General features: G+C 41.5%; 1 protein-coding gene across 1 annotated transcript in view; it reads left to right on the forward strand.

The window, feature by feature from the left end:
- The window catches only part of LOC143025757 (uncharacterized), a 240,789-nt gene extending 235,299 nt beyond the window's left edge, over nt 1–5,490 (forward strand). Inside the window, exon 13 of the mRNA XM_076185763.1 lies at nt 5,143–5,490. Within this exon, the coding sequence (XP_076041878.1) occupies nt 5,143–5,474 (332 nt within the window). The 3' untranslated portion in view covers nt 5,475–5,490. The remainder of the gene's footprint in view (nt 1–5,142) is intronic.
- The last annotated feature ends 12,010 nt before the right edge of the window (nt 5,491–17,500 follow it).

The raw sequence follows: 17,500 nt of genomic DNA on the forward strand, positions 1-17,500 counted from the left end.
CTCGCACCACCCCATCCATGTAAAAGTTGAACAGCCAAGGCGACATAACGCATCCTTGACGAAGTCCCACCTTTACCTCAAACCACTCACTCTCTCCATTTCTAATCCTGACACAAGCTCTACTACTCTCATAAAAACTCTTGACAGCTCCTAGAAGCTTTCCTCCTATCCCATATATCTGCATAACCTCCCACAGTGCCTTTCTGTCTACCCTGTCGTAAGCCTTTTCCAGATCCATAAAGGCCCAAAAAACATCCTTCCCCTTTCCTATAGCTTTCTCACATATTTGTCTTACCACAAAAATCTGATCTACACAACCTCTACCCGTCCTAAATCCACACTGTTCCTCACCAATTACTCCCTCTGTTCCTCTCCTAATCCTCTCAATCAAGATCCTCCCATAAGCCTTCCCAACTACACTTATCAAGCTAATCCCTCTGAAACTACTACATTCACACTTCTCCCCTTTTCCCTTGTAAAGTGGAACTATACAGGCACTCCTCCAGTCCTTCAGCACTCTACCCTCTCTCCAGCAAACATTAAATAACCTCACTAGCCAGTCTATCATCATTGTACCTCCTTTTTTTTTTACATTTTGCATGGCATCCATCCAGACCAGGTTCCTTACCTGCTTTCATCATCTTAACAACTGCCTTCACTTCATCCTTCCTTATTTCTCCTCCATTCTCCTCACTCATCACTCTCATTTTCTTAGCATTTCCCACTGCAACTATCTTTCCTTCCCTATCCTCCTTCACATTAAGCAACTCCCTAAAGTAATCTGCCCATCTTCCCCTTACTGCCTTCTCTTCCATTATTATCTCTCCATCTGCACCTTTTACCTTTTCTTCTCTACTTGATTCGCCTCCTCTTCCTCTCTTAATTTCTTTCCAAAACATCTTTTTATTACTTTCAGAATTTTCTGTCATACTCTTACCCCACTTCACATCTGCTCTCCTCTTTGCCTCCTTTACCTTTTGCTTTACTTCTCTCTTTTTTTTTTTCTTTGTACCTCTCATATGACTCCCTCGTCCTATTTTGTAACCAATCTGTGAAAGCTCGCTTCTTCTCTTCTACAACCTTCTTTGTTTCCTCATCCCACCATTCACTACCTTTCCTTCTATTTCCTCCTGTCCTTCTTGTTGCACACACCATCCTTGCACACTTTGTGACTCCCTCCTTGAACCATCCCCATTCCTCCTCCACACCTACCTCTACTCTATCCTTCACTCCCTCCCACTCTTCCTTCAGCTTCTTCTTGTACTCCTTCTCTTTTTCCTTTTCATTTAAAGAGTTCACTCTAAGAACCTCCCTACCTTTTGTCCCTTTCCTCTTTCTCCATCTATCCTCCACTCTCAACTTACCTTCCAACCAAAAAATGATCTGATATTCCCCCACCCTCTCCCCTTAGCACATGTACATCCTTAACTCTTCCTATCATAATCCTATTTACCACTACATAATCCATTAAAGCTCTATCTACCACCCTTCCCTCCACCACCCTCTCCCATGTGTACTTATGCTTGACTTTCTTCTGAAACACTGTATTTGCTATCATCAACTCTCTTTCTAGACACATTTCCACCATCAACTCTCCACTACGATTCTTTCCTGGAACTCCACATTTCCCAACCACTCCATCAATTGGATCCTTTCCTACCCTAGCATTAAGGTCTACCAGTACTATTACATTGACATTTCTCCCTAAATCCTCTATGCACTCATTTAAATCTATCCAAAAGGCCTCCCTTTCCTCTACACTCTTCTCACTGCCAGGCCCATATAAACTCACAAAGACCCACATCTCCCTTCCCAGTTTCACCTTCATCCACATTATCCTTGAGGAAACCTCCCTCCACTCCACTACACGTTTACCTATCTCTTCACTTACTAGAATAGCCACCCTTTCCCTCCCTCGCCCTCTCTTCACTCCTGATAACCTCCCACTTACTCTCCCAAACTTACACTCACCCTTCCCTTTCAACTTAGTTTCACTCAAAGCCAACACAACCATCTTTCTTCTCACAAACATACTACCTATCTCTTCCCTTTTACTCTCATCTGTACCACATCCACACACATTAAAAGACCCAAACCTTAGGGTGCTGGTCCGAAAACTCCCAGACCCTCTTATGCCTTTACTTTTTCGTTTAGGAATGTGCCCTGTGGGGCTACAAGGAGAAGGATGCCTAGTCCCAATCCCCGTCCCTTTCTTCTCGCCTCTTACGATCCAAGTGGGAATACTTGGTGGCAGTATTCTTTTCCCCCACCACAGGGAATTCCCCCACCACAGAAAAAGAAATACTCAGAGAAATGGTACAGGACAGCAACAAGGGGCTGGGGGACAGCATAACGGAGGGACAGTCGTAGTATAAAAGTGTCATCATTTCTCTATGAACAGAGTTTTCCTCTATCATAGACAAAATGATGTGTGGCTCTGGTCCGTAGGGGCGCCCCATATAGACCCTAAAGTATCGACTGTATGCTACTTTGCCACAATAACATGCAGCCAATACCCCAGAAAAAAGACCCAACCTTAAATATAAACAGCGTAGTATACGAAATCCAGTGTGGCGGATGTGACAGAAAATACATCGGTGAAACTAGCAGAGGCTTAAACACCAGATTAAAAGAACACCGAGCAGATGTAAGACACCACAGGGTTAGTAGTGCAATAGTTAACCATGTCGACGAAAGAGGCCATCTATCAAAATGGAACCAGGCAAAGATTCTCATGGATAATATTACGCGGCAAGAAAGAAAGGCGATGGAGTCCGTTTTTATCAACATCCATGATAACATTAATAAGAGGGTTGGGGATTTAATATGGGCTAAAGCACCAGCACACTTTGTCGTCATGAACAATAAACATAGAGCCCCTGAGCCAGACGGACATTTCAGCCACGCGAATACCAACAGGCGGATAATTGGTCCACCCGCTGTGTTAGCCCGTCACACCGACGGATGAGGTCGAGTGGGGGACCAACCTGACACTTTGCCACGTTCCTTCTTTTGCCATATATATATTGACCAACTTGACATCAAACTATGTACCTCTGAAGAAGCCACTCAGGCGAAACTATTCAGGAATAAAAGTATTTCCCTCAGCCCGTGTTCCCTTTACCTCCTATCCACATTCGTCATAATGTATACACATTATTATTATTATTATTATTATAGTTATTATTATTATGATTATTATTATGATTATTATTATGATTATTATTATGATTATTATTATTATTATTATTATTATTATTATTATTATTATTATTATTATTATTATTATTATTATTATTATTATTATTATCATCATCATCATCATCATCATCATCATCATCATCATCATCATCATCATCATCATCATCATCATCATCATCATCATCATCATCATCATCATCATCATCATCATCATCATCATCATTATTATTATTATTATTATTATTATTATTATTATTATTATTATTATTATTATTATTATTATTATTATCATCATTTTATTATTATTATTATTATTATTATTATTATTATTATTATTATTATTATTATTATTATTATTATTATTATTATTATTATTATTATTATTATTATTATTATTATTATTATTATTATTTTTATTATCATTATTATTATTATTATTATTATTATTATTATTATTATTATTATTATTATTATTATTATTATTATTATTATTATTATTATTATTATTATTATTATTATTATTATTATTATTATTATCATTATTATTTTTATTATCATTACTATTACTATTATTTGCACGGTAAATAACTCAAGTATTATTTCTTAAACCTGCCTTTTGTGGTCTTTTGTCATGTTGTGCTGTGTAGTGGACGAAAATTCCGCCATTGTAACGATGGAGATAAAGCCTTTTTTCCAGAGAAGTTCTGGTGAATCCAATGTAAGTATTTAGAAGGGATGCACAATTCCCTGTCTGACATGTGTGTTTATACACTACATTGTTCTCACTTTGTTCTCTCGAGTTAGCTGTGTTGTTCTTCATAATGAGTGATGCTGTTTTATTCGGTTTGTAGTAGCAGACTAAGTTAATCTTAATATTTTGTGCTGGGATAACACCGTTTTTAACTATTCTACGAATCGCCTTCTCATTTCTCACCCTATCTAGCCTAGTAACCCCTATCATGCTTCTCAGGTATTTCATCTCAAACACATTCAAACTCCTTCACTCTTCCTCTCTTATGTTCCATGTTTCTACCCCGTACAGTGCTGTTGGCACAATCACTACTTCATATAACCTCCTCTTAGCATCCATTCCCAGGTGTCTATTTCTCATTACATTTTTTAATCGACCAAGGCAATTACTCACCTCTCTCAATCAACATTCTACTTCCACCCCACTCCTCCCTTTCCTGCCACTTTCGCTGTCAAGTATCTAAAACTATCCATTTCCTCCAGTCTTTCTCCCTTAATGCTCACTTCCAGTCTCCTGTCACTCTCCCTTTGTACATCTCATCACCTTACTTTTACCCACATTTATCATCAGCTTCCTTCTTTCACACACTTTCTCAAACTCTGTTACTAACTTCCTCAATCCCTCCTCTGATCCTGCTACAAGCGCAGTGTCATCAGCAAACAATAACTGGCTCACCTCCCACTTTTCTCCATTTTCTTTAATCATCTCCAAACCCTGACCCACTACCCTTGCATTCACCTCTCGCAACACCCCATCCATGTAAAGACTGAACAGCCAGGGCGACATAACACATCCTTGACGAAGTCCCACCTTTACCTCAAACCATTCACTCTCGCCATTTCTAATCCTAACACAAGCTCTACTACTCTCGTAAAAACTCTTGACTGTTCTTAAAGCTTTCCTCCTATCCCATATATCTGCAGTACCTCCCACAGTGCCTTCCTGTCTACCCTGTCGTAAGCCTTTTCCAGATCCATAAAAGCCAAAAAAACATCCTTACCTTTTCCTATAGCTTTCTCACATATTTGTCTTACCACAAAAATCTGATCTACACAACCCCTACCTGTCCTAAAACCACACTGTTCCTCACCAATTACTCCCTCTGTTCCTCTCATAATCCTCTCCAGTGTGAAAACCCCTTTAAGCTTATTATAATCATCTGGTCTGAAGCAGATCCTTTTGTTACACAGGTAAAAGCGCCATAATGTCTGACATGTACATCTTGGTCGATCACGGAGCCAAGTTGGACGCGAAGGACAACATGGGGTTGACCCCTCTTCACGTGGCGTCATGCCTAGGCAACGAATCTCTGGTTCGAATCCTGTTGGAGAGTGGCGCCAAGCACAACATCGTAGATCAAGACAACTTTCTCCCAATCGACCACGCCAAGGAAAACAAACACAAAAGCATCATCAAGCGACTTGAGGTCCGGGCCATGAGCTTAGATGAGGAGGTAACTGGGCTGCCAAATGACTACGGCAAAGAACAGGTACCATCCAGACATAGACACAGTATAGCTTAGTGAGTCAAGAGAACAGAAAGAAGTGCTCTCAGTAGAATTATACACTCCATGAATTGCTCACCCGATTAATGCAATTTACTTGCTCTGAGTTACTCTACAGACACAAGTGTTCCTAAATGTGAAACAACGCCTTTTATGAAAACTATACTTAGCTTGTTTGTAAATCGAAGACATATCTAGGATAGATCTACGAATGGAGGTATATATGATATAGTTATTCAACTGGTTTTTTATCTCAGATATTTGTATGATTTGTTTATGAACTGATTTTAGAATAAAATTACTGATGTTGATTTATTAACCTAAATAAAACTATATCATGCATACTATTGAATAGGAAAACTAGTCCTTAACACAGAAACAAGATCGAGGGAATATAAAGACCAGCGACCAAATAGGTTCCTAGCCTTGCAGATGAAATGTACGAAAATAAATTAGAAACACTAGGCCTACCATCATTGAAGGAAAGAAGAGAATGAGGGGATTTGATAGTAGTGTTCTGGTCATTAAAGGGAGTAGATAAAACCGACAAAGAAGATCTCTTGATTTGGGACGGGAGGGCGTCACGTGGCTGATAGAAAACTTAAATGATAATAAAAGGAATGAAAGATGTTAAGATGTTTTCTGTTAAGATGCATCGACAGGAATTACTTATATGATGATGATGATGATGATGATGATGATGATGATGATGATGATGATGATGATGATGATGATGATGATGATGATGATGATGATGATGATGATGATGATGATGATGATGATGATGAAAGTCAAAACCCATGGTATAGGAGGGAAATTTGTTTGAATAGATTAGAGCTTGGATCAGTGACAGAAAACAGCGGGTCACTAAGGATTACAAAGGATTACAAAGGCAAAGCATGCCGACAGGAGACCTTTTGATCCATATCTAGGTCGGATGCAAAAAAAAAAAAAAAAAAAAAAAAAAAAAAAAAAAATATTAATAATAAATTAAAACTATAACAATAAATTAAAACTATAACAATGTAAATAACAATTAAAATACATATATAAATGCATTGGTATAGTTGAATAACAAACAAACAGGTAAATAGTAAATGATAATAAATTAACATATAACTAATAATAAATGAAAATCAGACCGACAAATTATAACAAAACAAAATAATATAACATAAATTATAATAATTACAGCATCTTACTTAGGTATTTATCTAAATGATTCTTAAAGCTTCGAACTGAACTACATTGCACTACCTGTGCAGGAAGTTTATTCCATTCATTAACTACACGGTTGGCAAAGTTGTTTCTACCTACTTCCAAATTGAATCTATTTCCGGACCGTTTGAGACCATTGTTTCTTGTCTGATTCTCATTCAATGTGAAAATTTGGTCACTTTTGATGTTGTCAATTCCCTTTAAAATCTTAAAGACCTGTATCAAGTCACCTCTGAGTCTACGCTTTTTTAGGGAAAACAGATTCATGTGCTTAAGTCGATTTTCGTATGATTTATTTTTGATATTTGGAATCAGTTTTGTGGCTCGCCGTTGTACTTTTTCCAGTCTGTCAATGTCTTTAATGAGATTCGGTGACCATACGGAAACAGCATATTCCAAATGTGGACGAACTAACGATTTATATAGCTTGTTAATGAGTGATGGACTTTTGAAATCAAAAGATCGCGCAATCAATCCCAGAATCTTATTTGCTTTCTCAGAGGCTGAAATACACTGCTTGGATGATTTGAGGTCGTTACTGATAATTACGCCGAGATCTTTTTCACTATCCACTTTTGTTAACGAATTTCCAAATAACTTGTAATCGTACTTACTGTTATTTTTACCTATGTGCATTACCTTGCATTTACTTGTGTTAAATTTCATTAGCCACTTTTCAGACCATTGCTGTAATTTATCTAAATCTTCTTGAATATCTAATTGGTTTGAGTGATCATTTGCCACTCCGCACAGTTTTGTATCATCAGCAAATTTGGAAACAGTAGATTTTAGTCCATGGTCTATATCATTTATATATACTATGAATAGAAGTGGCCCAAGAACGGAACCCTGAGGAACTCCACTTGCAACACTTTTCCATCCAGAAGTTTTTCCATTTAAAACAACTCTCTGTTTTCGACCTTTCAACCAATTACTAGTCCAACCTAATAGGCTACCACTTATTCCATGCAAAGCTAATTTAGTAAGTAGTCTTTCGTGTGGGACGGTATCAAAAGCTTTTGCAAAGTCTAGATATATTAAATCTATATTGTTTCTTTTGTCATAATTCGAGATAACTGTGTTGTAGAATTCGAGTAAGTTAGTCACGCAAGAACGTTTCCGTCTGAAACCATGTTGGCTATCATTTATCAAACGGTTACTTTCTAAATGATATTCGATAGCATCTCTGATGATAGTTTCCATTATTTTTCCTACGATCGAAGTCAAACTAATAGGCCTATAGTTATTTGGCTTCTTTTTGTCACCTTTTTTGAATATGGGAGTAACGTTAGCTAGCTTCCATTCTCTTGGGACATCTCCGGATATGATGGATTTCTTGAAAATAATTTCTAATGGAACAACAATCTCATTTTTCATTTCCTTTAAGATTCTTGGATGCCAACCGTCAGGCCCTGGTGTTTTATTAACTTTGAGTTTGTCTATACACCTTTTAATTGTTTCTTTTGTTATATTTACCGTAGTGAGTAAGTTTACCCCAGACTTTTCATAGGTTTCAGTTTGGAATTCACCTTGAGGTGTTTCGTTTACGAATACCGAGCTAAAATAATTGTTTAAGAGATTACACATTCCTTCATTTGAATATTCAAGTTGACCGTCAGCAGATAATAGTGGACCAATGTGATTCATAACAACCTTTTTATCTCTAATGTAACTATAGAATTCTTTGGGATTCTCTTTGGATTTCTCAGCGATGTTCATTTCATATTGTCGTTTTCTTTTTCTTATTGTCTTTTTTAAATCTCTCTGTATTGATACATAACTTTCATAGTCATTAGATGCACCCGAGCACTTATATTTCTTATAAGCCTGTCTCTTTTTAGCAATATTTTTTCAGTTTCTTTGTCGAGCCAAATCTAAATGGAGGAATGTTTCTTGTGGAGTTTCCAAGGGCTCGGTTTTGGGTCTCTTATTTTCCATTATGTACATGAACGACTTGGACACGGGGATTAATAGTGATGTTAGTAAATTTGCGCGGACGACACTAAAATAGGACGCCTAATCAGGTCAGGATAAGACACCGAGATTCTGCTGGAAGATCTTATCAAATTGTTCACATGGTCGATGAAATGGAAAATGGACTTCAATATCTCAAAGTGCAGTGTGTTAAACGTATACAACCTCGAAAGCAGGTATAGTTTAGATAACACGTTTTTTGAGAAAACTGAGTGCGAGAGACTTGGGAGTTCTAGTGAGTCCTGACCTTAAATCCAGGAAACAGTGCATTAGCGTCAGAGCATTAGATTTCATTGCTAGGACGGTTACGAATAGAAGTGCAGAGATAATTATCAAACTCTAGCGTTAGAACCATCCTTTATTATGCGGAACAATTTTGGTCTCCGTCCTATAAAATGGACATCAATTCACTAGAATCAGTACAGAGAATGACCAAAATTATATAATACATTGGCTCAGAAATTTGCCTTACGAAGAGAGGCTTAGGCACCTTAACTTACACTCTTTGGAAAGACGCAGAGTGCGGGGTGATCTAATGAAGGTGTTCAAGTGAATCAAAGGCTTTAACAAAGGTGACGCAAACAAGGTTATCATATTAAGTCAACAGGGCACTCGCAGCAATGGAATTGAATTGGACAAATTTAGATTTAAGAAGGAAATAGGCTAGATCTGATTTACTAATAGGTTGATCAACGAATGGAATAGACTTAGGTAACCATGTACCGAGCTCTGAAACTATTTGTTGTTTTAAAAAATTAACTTTATGGATGGGGATGACAGATGGCAATGGATATAGAACTGCTATGATGATGATGATGACGACGATGATGATGATGACGACGATGATGATGATGACGATGATGATGATGATGATGATGATGATGATGATGATGATGATGATGATGATGATGATGATGATGATGATGATGATGATGATGATGGTGGTGGTGGTGGTGGTGGTGGTGGTGGTGGTGGTGGTGGTGGTGGTGGTGGTGGTGGTGGTGGTGGTGGTGGTGGTGTCGTGAGACGATGCTTGGTGTCTTTGTTGGTGCCGCGGGTCGGACGCGCCGACCTCGGGTCGCGCGTCCTGCGCAGCTGGCCACGCCCTCAAGCCAGGTCGCGTCGCCGGGTCAGAGTGTGATTGGCGCAGGTCAATTTGCACACGACCCGTAGCGACTGCGATTGGCTGCGGATTTGCACACGGCTTTTGGGCATAGCGCTCAGACCTCGCGACCCAAGCGGCGACACACTTCTTCGGCATCGCCCTCACAGTGAGTACCATCTCCTTACCTTGCTCTCGCTAACAAGTGTATTATAGTTAGATATTTTGCCTCCGTGCACACGCACATAATAAAAGCAAGAAACACCAACAGTGTTTTTGTCAGCCTACACACCCACGCTCGGCTAACCTACCATAGTGGTGGCGACGGTGTGTTGCAGTTGGCAATATTACACGCACCCATTCCTCAACTCAGTGAACATATTTCCAAATACCACTTCACACTGTTAGGACTACTCAGTGAACACAAAGGAGTGCTAGATAGAGCTAGGCCTGCCGGGTTTCTCCCAATGTCTCGCCGTAATCCCAACACCCACGTGGTTGGACCTGTGAGTCAGCAGGCCAGAGCGCTGCAGGCGACTGCGAATGTCCCATTCTTTCTTTCCTCCGGCATTAACCACCGCCCCATGAGTGGCCTCCCTGCCTGTACTGACGCGACCTCTTGGCTTTCCTTATTAGAGGAAAGGTGGTCTCCAGAGGTCCCTGACGCAGACAAAATTGCAGTTACTCAGCAGAAAACGGCCAGCGCAGGGGAAGGCACACCCCAAGGTGACGATAGAGCGGCAGTCGAGCGTGGAAATTGTTCACGTCGATTTGGCCAGCTCCCATGGCGCTAGTGGCGGTTTGGCTATGGTGGCGGTTACTTTGCTAGAGCCCCACGCTACTCGGTCCGTTTGTGCTCTCCTAGACACAGGAGCGGCGGTGTCTCTTATTCATAAGAGCATTTTGCCTGCCACTATGGAAGGTTCCCAGGTTGGTACCACTATAATCATAGTGGCCGACGGTTCCGAGATGCTCAATCTTGGCAAAGTCGCTGTTCGGTTTGATCTCGCAGGGTTTCCGTTCCCCCATTCTTTCTTCATCATCCCTGCTGAGGGTCTTCCTTCTAAGCTCATCCTCGGGTTCGATTTCCTCGCAGCGCATAAGGTGTCTTTGACATTCCGTCCTTTAACGTTCAAGGTTAACGGCAAGGATGTTCCAGTAATCCTTGCAAGGACGGTCCAGCATTCCCCACCGCTCATCGCCGTGTGCGAGGAGCGCCACAGTTATCAGGGGGTAAGTGAAGCAGCCACGTTTCCGGTTAAGACCAGTGAGGCCCATTGGATACCGGGTTTCTCAGGCGGAACCATAACGTTAACACTTGAGAGAGCAGACAAGCTCGCTCCCGCAGGTCAGGTCGTCTCGGCGCTGTTTACAGCACGCCCATACGCCGAGGGCGCCAGCTTGCACGGCCAGGGAGTAGTAGCGCTGCTCAGGATGGAAAATGGAAAGGCTTGGTGCAAAGTTCCATTCCTGAATTTGAGCCCGGATACCCGTGAGATCCGCGAAGACCAAGTGGTTGGGGAACTTACCCTCTTAGGGGAGATTGCGCTAGTAGGTGGTGGAACTAACGTCTCTGTAGGAACGGTGCAGGCGTCTAACGTAGTGGATAGCTCTCGTGGTGATAAGTTACGATTGGAAGTAGGAAAATTTTTCCCTAATAGGCATAGCAAGGAAAGTATGGCTCTGACCTCTTTAGTGGTCAAATATGGCGATGTTTTTGCCTTACCAGGGGATCCACTTACCGTGACGCCTCACTTCTTACACGAGATTCGGACCATTGGACCGCCGGTCTACCGCAAATATTATCCCATTCCTGAGAAGTACAGAGGTGAGATTAGAGAACTCATTGGGGATATGCTCAGTAAGGGGATCATTCGCCCATCTCGTTCTCCCTACAATGCTCCTGTTGTTCCAGTTGTTAAGAAGGATAAAACCCTTCGTCTTTGTCTTGACTTTCGTGCTCTAAATCGACACGTAGTTGATGATAGGTTCCCTCTTCCCCATATTGACTCGATGCTGCGCAGTCTCGGCTCCAGCGTCATATTCTCCCTGCTAGATCTTAAGCAAGGGTATCTCCAAATCCCGCTGATGGAAAGCAGCTGCGAGAAAACGGCGTTCTCGACCCCCGAAGGGCATTACGAGTTCACGTCCCTTCCCTTTGGGTTAAAAGACGCTCCATCCTGTTTTCAAAGGGTGATGAATCAGGTGTTAACGGGGCTGTTAGGGGTCAGTGCGATGGTGTACATGGACGATATCATTGTCCTGGGAACATCTTGGGTCGACCACCTCAAGAATCTTGAGGATATCCTTCGGAGGTTGCAAGAGGCAAACCTCTCATTGAGGCTGGAGAAATGTCATTTCTTCCAGACGGAGGTCGCTTACCTAGGTCATGTTATATCCCAGGAAGGGATAAAGCCTCAGCCTGATAAAGTCCGAGCCATCAAAACTTTTCCCCGGCCAGCGCGTCAGAAAGAGCTGCTCTCATTCCTGGGATTGGCGGGATACTACAGGAAGTTTATTCCTAACTTTACTGAGATTTCGTTGGCTTTGGTCGATATGACGAAGGGTGACGTAGCGGGGAAGCACAAGAATCGTGAGCTTGGTCCATGGACACCTCCTCAGCTACATGCGTTTGAGTCCCTCAAATCCCATTTGTCCTCCACGGTGGTCCTCCCTTACCCCAATTTTGCGAAACCTTTCTTGCTCATCACTGACAGCAGTGCTTCGACGATTGGGGGCGTGCTTCAGCAAGAGGACGACGGAGCTAGGAGACGCCCACTCTCCTGTTTCAGTCGCACTCTTAACGAGCACGAGAGACGGTATAGTACCGTTGAGAGAGAAGCGTTGGCGGCGGTGTACGGTCTCACGATTAATCGCCCGCTAATCATGGGATATCCGGTGAGACTTTTGAGCGATCACAGGCCTTTGGTCTGGCTCTTCACTGCTAAGGGCACGAACACTCGGATTCTCCGGTGGCAAATGGCGATCGCCGACTTCGATATTGAAGTCAATTATATCCCAGGGAGACTGAATGTTGTCGCGGACGCACTCTCTCGGATACGGGGGGCTGACCACCCTATAGATGATTTCATAGTTTCCCAAATATCCACGGGTGGCCGGGGTAACTCAAACTCAAATTCTGAGGAGGATACCATCACGTGGAACCAGTTAGAGATCCGACAAGAGCAGGATGCACACCCTGATTAGGGTCGACTTAAAGAGTACCTCCGAGGGCCACGTCAGGAGCGCCTAAGATTCCGCGCCTAAGAGTGCCGATCGGGGAGTTTCGACTCCTCCCCGACGGACTCCTATATCATGCGCGTAGAAATGCGTACCAGTTGGAGGAACTTCGCCTGGTATGCCCTGAAGGAGCAAAGGCAGCAGCCTTACGTATTGCCCATTGCCTTCCTATGGCGGGCCATGGCGGAGTCCAAGTTACTCTGGAACGGCTACAAAAATTTGCATTCTGGCCGAAAATGTCGGAGGATGTGAAGGAGTTTATAAAGACATGCAAAATCTGCATCACTTGCAAACCTTCCTATGACCTCCCAGCTCCACTTAGACAGTTTCCTGACGTAAAAACTCCATTTGAGAGGGTACATGTTGATCTCATTGGCCCGTTAACCACCACCCTAAATGGTGCGAAGTACATCCTGACAGTAGTCGATGTCCTAACCCGCTTCTTGGTCGCCGTGCCCATTACTTCCAAAGAAGCGCGGACTGTAGCCCGAGCTTTCCTAAACCACGTCCTGGCCATACACGGTGCTCCGAGGCAGGTGATCTCTGACGGGGGAGGAGAATTCATGAACGAGACGTTCAAAGAGGTGATGGCGATGGCGCACATCAGCCATCACAAGATCACTCCTTTTCATCCCTCGAGCAACGAGATCGTTGAGAGGGTAAATGGGACCATTATAAAAATCTTACGGTCCCTCGTCCAGGACAATCAAACAGGCTGGGATCAGATGCTCCCTTTGGCGGTCTTAGCCCACAATTTTGAGTATCATAGAGTCCTGAGGGATTCCCCGCATTTCCTCCTGTTCCACAGAGACCCTGTCCTCCCTATAGCTGAGTTCACCAGGCCCAATGCCCCGTGGTATAATACGGATAATTTAGCAGCCGAAACAATGGCTTTAGCTAACTCATGTTTTGACAGGTGCCAAAAGTTCATCGAGGCTGCCACAATTGAGAGGCACACAAAACGGCCTAGGGCACGGATAAAGCAGCTCGCCCTTGGTGACAGAGTTTACGTCACCGCCAAACCTAGGCAAGGGGTGACAAAGAAGCTCCAGCCATTGTTCCAAGGCCCCTATAGGGTGATCAAACAGGTGAGTGATGTAATCTATTGCATCAAACATATCCGGTCAGGACGTGAGTTCTGTGTTCACAGAGACAGGATAAAGCAGGAGGGCAATCTCTCTGTGTGCGAGAATAAGAACGTCAGGAGAGCGTTCCCCACACATGAGAAGGAACCCCCGGACCTCCAGAAGGATAGTACCGGCTCCCATTCGTAAGCCGATTCCAAAGTCATGTAACCTCTCTGTGTGCGAGAAAAAGAACGTCAGGAGAGCGTTCCCCACACATGAGAAGGAACCCCTGGACCTCCAGGAGGATAGTGCCGGCTCACATTCGTAAGCCGATTCCAAAGTCGTGTAACCTCTCCGTGTGCGACACACAAACGCCAGACGAACGTTCACCACACGTGAGACGGAATTTGAACCTTGTCTTTTTTTTCAGACCTTTTGTCACATTTTTCTTTATTGAAAAAAAAAAAAATCCTTTTGTATGACGGCGACCCCCCTCTTGGTGATTGTGGTGATTGTGGTGGTGGTGACGATGGTGATGATGATGACGATGATGATGATGATGATGATGATGATGATGATGATGATGATGATGATGATGATGATGATGATGATGATGATGATGATGATGATGATGTGATGATGATGATGATGATGATGTTTGTTTGTTGTTTAACTGTGCCTATGCGTTTGTTTATGTATTTTATATGATACTTACATTATTATAGTTTTTAGTTATTTATCTATTATCATTATTTTTTTTTTTTTTTTTTTTTTTAATTTTTTTTTTTTTACATTTTTTATTTTTTTTTATTATTTTTTTTTTTTTTTTTTTTTTTTTTGCATCCGACCTAGATATGGACCAAAAGGTCTCCTGTCGGCATGCTCCTCCTATGTAATCCTTTGTAGTTTTCGGAATTTTATTTATACGTGAGACAAAATAGTAATTTTTCTTTCAAAGTTTGTCAAAAGTTTGTTTAAAGTTCGTATTGCATAGTTTACTTACATCGCACAGCAAGAGAATTTTTTAATCAAAATTCATTTATTTTGTTACTGTATTCGATTTTACATTGATAAATTTCCACTATTGCAGTTATTAATCATACTTTTCACACACCTTCAACAAACGTTTGTTGAAAGTACACAACCATTGATTTCAGGGGGTGGGCAGATTGGCAGAAACTAACTAGTCAAAGATTAGACGATCCAAATGATCCTAAGTATCGATATACACTACGACACCATCGAGGTACGTTACACAACAGGGAATGTCCTCAGTAATATTATTCATTAAACGTTAGAATGTGACGGGGGCGTTGGTCATACTAAAGAGCATATAACCTTACACTGCCATAATATACACGTTAAAGGTGATTTCATTACTTTATAGTCTATAAAACTGTCGTAAATCTAGTGATTTTTTTTTTTTTTTTTTTTTTTTTTTTATACAAAATTGCAAGCCCAGCATAAGAAACTTTCGTATCGAGAGTAGACTTTTATTCAAATAGGTTCAGTCTTCGGTCAGAATCATCTGGACAAAGCGTTCGTTCCTATCTAAACTCATATTTTACTTTCCTCTAAAAACAATAATATATTTTCATAATGCATGGCAATGCTATATTCTTTGGTTCAAATCTACACTGGTTAATCTTGAATAGACAAAGCAATATATAATATAAAGCACATTTACTAAAGTATCAACACCCTTGTGGGCTTTTGGTTCCGGAGCTGTCTTCAGGTATGCACACATACCAGTCACTGATCAGATACATACACGTGCAGTCACTCAAAAAAGTATCGTGGGAGACGAGTGAAACAACAGAATCAATGTTCCTGTGCAGTTGGTAGTCGTGACAGAGTTGCACCCTACCTTTTTTTCCCCCGCTAAAATACGTGGTGTAGAATAAGCATTTAGGGTTGATTCACACTATCGGTCCGGTCGCGCTCCACTCCCGCTCCGCTCTCGGTCCGGTCCAATATTGTCTCATTAATTTCAATGGAAGCATTCACACTGGCGCTCTCGCTCCAGTCTCGCTCCGGTTTCGCTCCGGTCACGGTTCCGTCAAAAGATATTTTTACTGGAGCGAGACCGGAGCGTGACTGGACCGTGAGCGCCAGTGTGAACTCAGTTGCCACGGTCCTGCTCCTCCTGCTCCACTCCAGTCGAGATTCAGCCTTCATATAAGCAAGTAGTGTTACCTTCTGTCCTACCAAACCATGGATAATCCAAAGGAAACACCACAATGGGATCATGAGAAAGTTAGAAAAATGATCAAAATACATTTTATTTTTATTTATCACTGATACAATGACAATGCGTACAGCGAGGATATTCATAAGCACCAACTGAATAAAATATAACCTACAAAACTTACTTTAATTTTGTGGATTTAGATGAAATGCTAATAGAATTAGTCAAAAGGTAAACCAGAGCTGTATGACCTGACTTCGCTGCACTACAGTGATAATGTTTGCATACTTATCATATTGCCAAGGTACTGAGAGAAAAAATACACATTATTAACCGAAGAAAGAAATTCCATATGTGTAATAACAACTTATTATCCACTGCGGAAATGCATCTCCTTAGCTCACTCAACAAATATTCCTACACAAGTTTGTTTGTCTACTTATATTTTATAATTTTGCCAAGGCATTGAACCAGCTGGGGAGCTGAAATAATCTTTCAGTGTTTCTCTCGCGCCAAAAGCCTCCTTTGTAGCATTTCCCCCTCTTCCTCTCATTGGACGTACTTTTTTTGATGGAGGCATGACAACAGTATCTGGTAATGCAACAGCATTTGGGTGTATCAGATTGTGAAGTATGCATGTTGTTGTAATGATTGCATTAGCGTTAGAAGGCATAACTTTAAGTTTCCTTAAATATATTCTGAAGGTTTGCACTAGAATACCAAATGTGCACTCAACTATCCTCCTGGCTCTAGATAATCTATAATTAAAAATCCTCTTCTCTACCTTATGTTCAGTCTGTGAACCTGGGTAGGGCCTCATCAAATTTCTCTTCAGCGGGAAAGCCTCATCTCCCACTATAACGTATGGTGCAAGCACATCAGTGCCAGGAAGTGCAGCATCTTCTTGTACATTTCAAGTCATCCTCAATTTTGGATAGTATTTTCTCAAATGTTCCTTTGTTCATTCTGAAATAGCTGTGGAATTTACTCTCATCATCAATAAGACGAGGATACAGAGGATAAATTCTCCTTCAGTCTTCCTATCTTGCAACATAGGATGAACCCACAATCTCTTTCTTTTTCTATTTTTTTTTTCTTCTTCTTCACCAAGTGCAATAGCGATTATTGCCAACTCGGCGTCAGAAAAGTCACACATCCTTCGTAACTGATGGTAAGACTTCTACTGGTGTCGAGGGAGGGGGGATGACGGGAACGAGAGCGGACCGATAGTGTGAATACCTCAGAACCGAGAGCG

Source organism: Oratosquilla oratoria, chromosome 5 (assembly GCF_046742065.1).
Source record: "Oratosquilla oratoria isolate Oo_2021 chromosome 5, ASM4674206v1, whole genome shotgun sequence".
NCBI classification, from domain to species: Eukaryota; Metazoa; Arthropoda; class Malacostraca; order Stomatopoda; family Squillidae; genus Oratosquilla; species Oratosquilla oratoria.